This window comes from Salmo trutta, chromosome 28, assembly GCF_901001165.1.
Source record: "Salmo trutta chromosome 28, fSalTru1.1, whole genome shotgun sequence".
Taxonomy (NCBI): Eukaryota; Metazoa; Chordata; class Actinopteri; order Salmoniformes; family Salmonidae; genus Salmo; species Salmo trutta.
In genome coordinates this window covers 33,426,246-33,436,765 of record NC_042984.1, presented here as the reverse complement: position 1 = coordinate 33,436,765, position 10,520 = coordinate 33,426,246, and the positions used below count along the sequence as shown (strand labels likewise).

The following is a 10,520-nucleotide window of genomic DNA, read 5'->3' as shown; positions in this document are numbered from 1 at the left end:
AATCTAAAAAGGTTGTGTGTTTCTGATCCTAGCACCAATAAAAAGTAAAATGAGAATGCTGAACTTACAATTTATAGCCAGACCAACAGAGCTCATTCAAGGATTTAATAGAAGGTGGATTGAATAGAAGAGTTGTAGACAGTTCAAGACCCCCTGGGCAACATGTTAGCAATCTGCCGGACTGTTGGCCTAATGATGACAAGGGCGAAATCTCTGGGCAGCTCCATCTCTAGGATTTTGTATATTTTACATGAGTAACAACTATAATATAGTTGATAGATGCAATATATCATTTAACAATGTGTTTATCCAAGCAGTTATCCAAAATTCGTATATGTACAAATTTGAAAGGGTAGAGGCACTATACTTTGTTGTTACACTGAGGTTATTAATAATTGTTTATAACGTGTGTTTATTCCTGGATTAGGAAAAAATAAATAAACTCAAATACATTAATATGAACCTATGGCAATATAGATACAAATGTATTGACAAACACGTTCAATGCCGCATTCAGGTTCTTGCGCAGCTGAGGCCAGAAGACTTCCCCTTATGACAGGCGCAGTATTCTGGCCATCATTGGTTCAGTTTGTACAGTACAAGGAAAGAACCTAAATGGAGCATATTTGAGTCATGGCGAAGGTTTTTCAAATTACTTGAAACCTCATGAGGTGGCACCATGGCACATTTGAAATACTGAACCGAAGACCGGAGCGCCGAGGGCATGAAACTGGCGTAAGTTTTTATATTTTAGATACAGTAGTCTATGCAACATGTAGCAACTTGTCGCGGTAGTCCAAGTGACTATGCAATATTTGTATTTTCTCAGAGTAAGCAACGAAGCTAATGTATCAATGATTTGACTAACGAATGGCTGGACGAAGAGACGAACGCGGAAAGATAGCTGACTGACCGTTTTTAAACTAGTTATCTGAATTAAGGCTTTCCTTCAGGACAAGTATGTGCCTATCGACTAATGTAGACCTATTTATGAATGATGACCAGGGACAATGCGACTGTATTACAAGACTTCAATGTAAAAGTCACATGGTGTTCTCACAATACAGGTTCCACACTACGTTCTAGAACTCCGGCGATAACACACATAGATATCCTATTTAATTACTAGAGCGGCTTATCATAAACCCTAAACGTTCCAGAATGGTCCAAAAATGGCAGCCATTGTGGTCAGGGAGAAATCCAACCCAGTCCAGTTGCAATGAATGGCAGTAGAGTCATAGGTGATTCATTTCCTGATTTTACTTATGCAGGAAAATAAAAGTAAGGCAGACATCAGAAATGGTGTAATATTATTGTCAATGTAAAATAGTCATATAAATATATATATATTTTTTTTTACACATTTTCTGTATAAATAGCCTCTAAAATATGTAAACTGACCATACATTTCGGCGGATTCCAGCCAGTGTATGGCTATGGATTGACTGCATTGCTTGAATGGAATGTTGGAATATTGGCAGTTATTTAGAAAATTTATGGAATCATTCCTCTAAAACTGTCAGGCTAGCTAGCTAACAAACATACAGTGCAGATAATCTTCTTTACACTATCTTATCACAGCAATGGCTGACCATGGTTGACCAACTCCCTTACCAAAATGGCTGACCTTTTATACCACCATAAGAAGGTTTATGTTCATTCTAGTATTCTAATTCGTAATTCTATGGTAACACATTTGATATGACATATCAATTTATGGTAATTATTAAACAAATAATTATGAGAGTCTAGGCTATTTAACTTTCAATTCTATTTTAGACAGCTAGACTCATTTGATGATTCAGAGGACAGTAATGTTGACCTGTCTAGCAGAACAGGAATGTACAAGTTGGCTCTGGTTGGTAAAGGGGCCGGGACAAACTCAATATTTATGCTGTTCACAAAATATGTTTCATAATTGTAATGGGCATGTTTTGTTTTTACAGTGCCTTCAAAAAGTATTCACACCATTTGACTTAAAAAAAATTGTGTTACAGCCTGATCTTCAAATGGCTTACATTTATATTTTTGGGTCACTGCCCTACACACAATACCCCATAATGTCAAAGTGGAATTATGTTTTTCAAAATGTTTACAAAATAAAAAATTAAAGCTGAAATGTCTTAAGTCAGTAAGTATTCAACCCCTTTGTTATGGCAAGCCTAAATATGTTCAGCAGTAAAAATGTGCTTAACAAGTCACAATAAATTGCATGGATTCACTCTGTGTGCAATAATAGTGTTTAACATGATTTTTGAATGACTACCTCATCTCTGTAACCTACACATACAGATAATTGTAAGGTCCCTCAGTCGAGCAGTGAATTTCAAACACGGATGACCAGGGAGGTTTTCCAATGAATTGCAAAGAAGGGCACCTATTGGTAGATGGGGGGGGGGGGCATTAAATTCACCATGCTCAAAGGGATAGTCATTAATTACACTTTGGATGGTGTATCAATACACCCAGTAACTACAAAAATACAGGAGTCCTTCCTAACTCAGTTGCCATAGAGCATTTCACTACACCCGTACAAGCATTTAGCTGCACCCGCAATATCATCTGCTAAACACGTGTGTGACCAATATAATTTGATTTGATTTAGAGTAAGGAAATCGCTCCGGGATTTCACCATGAGGCCAACGGTGACTTTAAAAGAGTTACAGAGTTGAATGGCATTGATTTGACAAAACTAAGGATTGATCAACAACATTGTAGTTACTCCACAATAATAACCTAATTTACAGTGTATTACAGAATGTCCATATTTTCAAGCATAGTGGTGGCTGCATCATGTTATGGGTATGCTTGTTATCGTTAAGGACTGGGGAGTTTTTCAGAATAAAAAAAAATTATGGAATGGAGCTAAGCACAGGCAAAATCCTAGAGCAAAACCTGTCTCAGTCTGCTTTCCACCAGACACTGGGAGATTAATTCATTTTTCTGCAGGAAAATAACCTAAAACACAAGGCCAAATCTACACTGGAGTTGCTTACCAAGAAGACAGTGAATGTTCCTGAGTGCCGAGTTACAGTTTTGACTTAAATCTACTTGAAAATCTATGGCAAGACCTGAAAATGGTTGTCTAGCAATGATCAAACAACCAATTTGACAGAGCTTGAAGAATTTTGTAAAGAATAATGGGCAAATGTTGCACAATCCAGACATACAGACTTACTCAGAAAGACTCACAGCTGTAATCGCTGGCAAAGGTGCTTCTGCAAAGTATTGACTCAGGGGTGTTAATACTTATGTAAATGAGATATTTCTGTATTTGATTTTCAAAATGTTTTCTAAAATGTTTAAAAACATGTGGGGTATTATGGGGTATTGTGTGTAGATGGGTGAGAAAAAAAATCAATATAATCAATTTTTAATTCAGGCTGTAGCACAACAAAATGTGGAATAAGGCACTGTATGCTGCTCATTGTAACAGCAGTGCCATGTGAATAGGCTACTGTAATGTACCGATGATTAACTCATTCTTCATCTAATGTTGGTTTAAACTCTAGGGATTTAGTGAACGATGTATTACATTTTATAAGGTTTTTGGGGTGATGACTACCACTGTCATTATTTTTAAGGGGAATCTTGACAGTCAGATGAATTTTGACAGTCTGGATTCTAAAGCATTTTCATGCTAATATTGTTGCAGCCCATTCAATATTCTCTCTTGAAATCATCAGAATCCTGTTGATTTTGGAACAGACCTCAGAACAGCTCCCAATGGCATCCTCCACAGTAATCTTTTTTTTACAGATCTTAGAAACAGCCAATCCTACAGTGATCTCCAAGTGGCCAGGTCCACCCACGGTAGGGGGAGAGACGGCTAGAGGAAAAGAGACGCAGAAAGATGAGTGGATTGAAAGAGGGAAGAACGGACCCGGGTACCGTTCACCGTGAGAGGGTCACTCTGGTTGTGGACGGTAGCCATTTTGTGGTGGACCCCGCCACCTTCACTGCACACCCCAACACCATGCTAGGAAGGTACAGTGGAAAATTAACTTAAATAATTATATTTTATTTCACTTACTTATGAATGTACAGTACATACAGACATGAATATGTTACTTAGAGAAAACATAGTTGGTTAAGGTATCAGGGTTTGGGTTAAATTTTTTCAAGTTGTCATTGCAGAATGTTTGGCCCAGCGCGACAGCACAACTTCACCAGGCCCAATGGGAAGGGCGAGTATGAACTGACAGAGGGCATCAGTGCCAGCATCTTTCAGGTCATACTGGTGAGTTGGCACAATTTGAATATAAGAACACTGTCCTAATGTTGAGTGGAACCCAACCTTTTGCAGGAAACTGTTGAGCGCGAAAACCCCAGCAGCGTTGCAGTGCTTGACACAGACCTGTGCGCCTGGCACCTACTATGTACCCCGTTCAAAGGCACTTAAATATTTTGTCTTGCCCATTCATTCACTGAATGGCACACATACACAATCCATGTCTCAATTTTCTCAAGGCTTAAAATCCTTCTTCAACCTGTCTCTTCCCCTTCACCTACATTGATTGAAGGGGATTTAACAAGTGACATCAATAAGGGATCATAGCTTTCACCTGGCTTCAACCTAGTCAGTCTATGTCATGGAAAGAGCAACTGTTGTTATAGTTTTGTATACTCTGTGTATACTTTATAGCCTCGACTCAACTAACTTCTGGAGACCTTTTAAGTGCAACACTTAAAAGCTCTCTTCCAGTACTTGTGATGGGGCTGGCATTTTTAAAGCCGGTCTCTCATCTCAGTGAAATGACAGATATTGCCACAGCTGTAGAGGTACCAAAAACAGTCAGTTCATTCATTCAAATGTGTATTTTTCTGCTAGAACTTTTATCAGACGGGTGTTATGAGGTGTCCCGATGGCGTATCAGTGTCGGAGCTGAGAGAGGCTTGCGATTACCTCTGTATCAACTTCAGTGCCGGCACAGTCAAGTGTCGCGACCTCAGTGAGTATAACCTCCCATTATGTGTACTCCATGTGTAACCTGACCAGATTAGGGGATTGCACCAGGTAGGGGTAGTGGCAGGCAAAAGGAATGGGATATGCAGTATAGCAGGCATTACAAATATATCTTCACCAGTATGAGCAACTCTTATGACAGCACAACACGTCGCAAGGATACCCACATCTATGAATCTTAACAAGAGCAAGTTGAGGTACTAAATGTTTTTGGAGTGAATATTTTGTTTAAGAATAATTGCAAAATGACTTCATAGCATTCAAACCTCCTTGCAGTCTCAAAGACATATCCTTCACTTGATTATCATGATAGTCACTTGACCAACCTCACTGTCTCTTTCTGTTCCCAGGTGCCCTGCTTCATGAGCTGTCCAACGATGGGGCACGGAGGCAGTTTGAGGGCTTCCTGGAGGAGCTGGTGGTGCCTGCCATGGTGTCATGTGCCCAGGGAGGGGAGAGGGAGTGCCACATCGTGGTTTTGGCCGACGATGACATTGTGGACTGGGATGAGGAACACCCTCCACCCATGGGAGAGGAGTATTCCCAAAGTAAGGCACCAGTCACAACACACACACACACATCACAAATCCTAAAGTACTCTGAAAAATTACCAACTTCCAAAATCCACGCCAATTCAAAATTGGTCACATTTAAAAGGTTATGCAACAGGAGACACCTCGTCATTTTTGGAAGCATGTTTTTGACGCAGCAGTGTTAGGGCTTCTATCAAGAGTGCATGTAGGAGTGGTTGCTTGTTAACTGTTAACTTTAGGTACTAGCTAACCATCCCACCTAACTGTGCGCTGGAACAATTTCAATGTTGAGTGAATGAATGTTTCTCTCTCCTCTGTCCAGTCTTGTACAGCTCCAAACTCTACCGCTTCTTCAAGTACATCGAGAACAGAGACGTTGCCAAAACCCTGCTGAAGGAGAGAGGTTTGAAGAACATCCGGATAGGCATTGAGGGTGAGTTGGGCTTGTTCTACCCAAGCTACCCCTGGTAAAATTTGAATTGATATACATTACACATTGATTTCCACTGATCTGTTTCTGTGTCCCAGGGTACCCAACCTATAAGGAGAAAGTGAAGCGGCGCCCGGGAGGAAGGTCAGAGGTCATCTACAACTATGTGCAGCGGCCCTTCATTCAGCTGTCCTGGGAGAAGGAGGAAGGGAAGAGCCGCCACGTGGACTTCCAGTGCGTCCGCAGCAAGAGCGTGCCCAACCTTGCGGTGCCAGGGGAGGAGGGCGGAGGTGGGGCGGCCTGGGGGGGCACCATGCCCACCCCGCAGGTGGATGAGCTGGACAGGCTCAACGGGCCAGCGCCCTCTCGACTCCCCCAACTCTCCCCGACTGCAACCAATGAAAGCTGAGACTCTCGGACCACACCCCCACCTCAAATCTGCTGCTACCCATCTCATCCCGAGGCTCTTGGACTATTTCCTTCAAACCAGTGGAAGTTGTTATTCCCTTGGAAGCAAGCATATTGGCAAGAGCACAGTGCTTGTCTTCAACAGGGTGCACATTAAAAGTTAAGGTATTGTTGGCCATGTTGGATATATTGCACCTCTGATAACTGCAAGACTGTCCTCCCATACAGAGGGCTATGTTACTGTTCTAACTAGGCACTTTTATTGTTTGGAATGCAAAATCGTCATTTTGGTGGATAGCTTTGAATGTCATATGACTATTTCAGAGATAGCTTTTATACACATACATGTGCAATATATGCACATTGTATGACGTTATGTGTCGTCTGTGATGGTATGCATTTAAAATACCTGCTGTGTTAGTCACTGTTGTAGGCATGCAAATGAGATGTAGGCCTATGAATGAAGCCAATTTGTTTTACATTCCATTCCAAATGACATGTTCCCATGGCAACATGACCTTATGAATGTGTGCCACGTTCAACATGTTGATGTGTCTGCCATGTTACACTGTCTCCCTGAGCCTGTAGATCCTATAATCAGTTGTAGGCTAGATGAATGTGTGCCTTGAGTAATTAAAGAGCATTATACATATTTTTCATGACAAATGTGATGTGGGAAGTAGCTATGCTGCAGTTCTTTCTTTAGCCCCTTTTATACCTGGTGCTAACATGTGTCCTGATCTTGTCCACATGTTTAAACAGGTGGTGTAGATCTGAATGTGATCAGATCTTCATGACCATCACCAGAGGTAGTCTGGGATTAATTGATTGGTTGCATGAAAGCTCAGTGGGCAGAGCTTAGTGACAGGTTAGTGGGTGGAGTTTCCAAGTGAGAGTCAAATAAAGAAATTTGCTCGCAGGGAGGTAGGTTGGAGGTGGATGAAGGGTGTTAAAAAGAGTGTTGTGAGATCGCCAGTTCGAATCCCAATGCAGCTTTTATTTATTTTCCAACCTTAGCCAATATTCTAATCTACTGACATTCTAAATGACGGACTGACTGAACAGCTTTATATACACACACACACAGTCTTTGGAAATAATTCAGACCCTTTGACTTTTTCCACATTATGTTACAGCTCTATTCTAAAACAGATTAAATAAAACAAAATCCTCAGCAATACACACAAACTACCCCATAATGACAAAGTGAAAACAGGTTTAGATGTTTTTGCAAATGTATCAAACCTATACTACCTTATTTACATAAGTATTCAGACCCTTTGCTATGAGACTCGAAATTGAGCTCAGGTGCATCCTGTTTCCATTGATCATCCTTGAGATGTTCCTACAACTTGGAGTCCACCTGTGGTAAATTCAATTGATTGGATATGATTTGGAAAGGCACACGTCTATGTAAAGTCCCGCAGTTGACAGTGCATGTCAGAGCAAAAACCAAGCCATGAGGTAGAAGGAATTGTCTAGAGCTCAGAGACAGGATTGTGTCGAGGCACATATCTGGGGAAGGGTACCAAAAAAATGGTTTGCAGCATTGAAGGTCCCCAAGAACACAGTGGACTCAATCATTCTTAAATGGAAGAAGTTTAGGAAGAGTCTTGGTGGTTCCAGAGCTGGCCTCCCGGACAAACTGAGCAATCGGGGGAGAAGGGCCTTGGTCAGAGGTGACCAAGAACCCGATGGTCACTCTGACAGAGCTCTAGAGTTCCTATGTGGAGGAACTTCCAGAAGGTCAACCATCTCTACAGCACTCCATCAATCAGGCCTTTATGGTAGAGTGGCCAGATGGAAGACACTCCTCAGTAAAATAAACATAACAGCCCGCTTGGAGTTTGCCAAAAGGCACCTGAAGACTCAAACCATGAGAAACAATATTCTCTGGTCTGATGAAACTAAGATTGAACTCTTTGGCCTGAATGCCAAGCGTCATGTCTGGAGGAAACCTTGCACCATCCCTACGGTGAAGCATGACGGCGGTAGCATCATGCTGTGGGGATGTTTTTCAGCGACAGGGACTAGTCAGGATCGAGGCAAAGATGAACGGCGCAAAGTACAGGGAGATCCTTGATGAAGTCCTGAGTGCTCTGGAGCAGGTTCTCAGACTGGGGCAAATGTTCACCTTCCAACAGGACAATGACCCTAAGCAGCCAAGACAATGCAGGAGTGGCTTCCGAACAAGTCTCAATGTCCTTGAGTGGACCAGCCAGAGCACAGACTTGAACCTCTGGAGAGACCTGAAAAATTGTTGTGCAGCAACACTCCCCATCCAACCTGACTGCTTGAGAGGATCTGCAGAGAGGAATGAGAGAAACTTCTCAAATACAGGTGTGCCAAGCTTGTAGCTACTTACCCAAGAAGACTCAAGGCTGTAATCACTGCCAAAGGTGCTTCAACAAAGTATAGTAAAGGGTCTGAATACTTATGTAAATGTCATCTTTTTTTTCCCTAATACATTTGCAAGCATTTCTAAAAACCTGTTTTTGCCTTGTCATTATGGGGTATTGTGTCAATTGATGAGGGAAAATTTATTTAATCAATTTTAGAATAAGGCTGTAACGTAACAATGTTGAAAAAGCGAAGGGGTCTGAATACTTCACCCCCTCCCTTTTGAAACCTTCAGAGGGACAGAAACTAGGAGAGGAAATGTGGAAACAAATGGCTTGTAAGAAATAACTCTCCTTCTCCGTAGCGCATCAGACAAATTACGGTTAGAGGGGTGGAATCCAAAAATACATGGGTAAAGTCGTAACAATACATTTAACTAATGTGCTAGACATTTTATAGAGAAAAAGGTGGCATCATTATTTAATCTGTACATACTTTGAGGAATACGGGCTGTTTCAGAGGGGTTGTGGCTGATTTCAAAACGGTAGGATACACCGGAGCATCCTTCATGAGGAAAGGAAAGGAGGAATCTCTTTACACTGCAGTTATTCTGCAATTACTGCGTCAAATACAAAAACTGCAATCTAGGGGGAAACCTTAAAACCGATATTTCTTCAGTAATCTAAACCAACTGTACCCCTAAAGACAGGAATGAAAAAAAATAAGTTCAACATAGGGGTTTTATTTAATGCTGTTCAAATCTACCACCGTAGTGCAGGTCAGTATTGCTACCTTCAGTGAAACAAGCGGACTGCCATTGACTGGCTAAATGTGCTCTTTGAAGGGAGAAACAATAAAACTAAAAGCCAATTTAAGCCTGATTCAAAAACGTGGTCGGAGGCGCCATATGGATGGTGTGACACAATTGCGGAGCCTCCCGAGGCATGCAGAGGCCAAATTGTGCGCCGTACTGCATCACCTTGTGCCTCTCAAATGTTGTAACAATGCAGAGGGGCTCCGTATATCTCCACATTTACATGATTGGTTGACGGTAGGTGAGAGCGGGAGGTTCTGTATAAACAAACAAACTCACTTCCTTAACAAAAGCTCTGCATTGCTCGGCGAAGTATGAATTCCCTGACTTCTGCAGAGACCATATCCCCGTAAATACAGCACGGCCAATGCAGACGTCAGATTGATCATACAGCAACTTTTAACCCAATGTTAAGTGGCTACCATATTCAAAAGGATGTATGGTGTGTGAATCAAATGAACAGAACACCCTGCACACCTCAAACATGTAGCGTTGTCGGTTCCTCAGCCTCAAGTAGACTATTACTAGCTTAGCTAGTGCCTTTGTGGAACATTGGTAAGGAATTCTCTGAAAGCCCTGCTGGAATTGAGGACTACAGTTTCCACAGCTGGAAGGTAAATTCTATTACAAGACTAGTTTCTGCTGTTTAAAAACTGTGGCATACATGACAACTCAGCCCTGTAAGAAATTCTTCACAATATTGAGTGATGACAGAGCAATGACTGGGTGACTTTTCCATCATGGGGCTTGAGAAACTGGTTGGTCCTGCTAACTTTCCCCCTAGCCTCCTTTGTTTTGGAGGTTAGCCTTGCACAAAAGCCAAACATGGATAACTTCACCCTTCTGTTTGGATGGGAAAATTTTTTAAATAAAAACTGGTTCCACTTAATAGAGTCTGAATCGGTTGAGTAGCAAAATGTGGAAGCCAAATTAGGAATAATTCAAATTCAAGCCCTTTGCCTCAAGCTGTTAGTTCACTGCATTTCCATTATTCCACCTCATTGAACTACAGAAAAAAGTACCAATTTA

General features: G+C 41.6%; 1 protein-coding gene across 1 annotated transcript; it reads left to right on the top strand.

Annotated features, from left to right (window-relative positions):
* Positions 1 to 518: 518 nt before the first annotated feature.
* On the top strand, positions 519 to 7,003 carry LOC115166065 (BTB/POZ domain-containing protein KCTD20). Its single transcript, XM_029719711.1, has 7 exons — positions 519 to 735; positions 3,760 to 3,987; positions 4,138 to 4,240; positions 4,832 to 4,952; positions 5,317 to 5,514; positions 5,822 to 5,932; positions 6,028 to 7,003. The coding sequence occupies exons 2-7, from the start codon at positions 3,854 to 3,856 to the stop codon at positions 6,336 to 6,338; spliced, it is 978 nt and encodes a 325-aa protein (XP_029575571.1). The 5' UTR covers positions 519 to 735; positions 3,760 to 3,853; the 3' UTR covers positions 6,339 to 7,003.
* Positions 7,004 to 10,520: the final 3,517 nt, after the last annotated feature.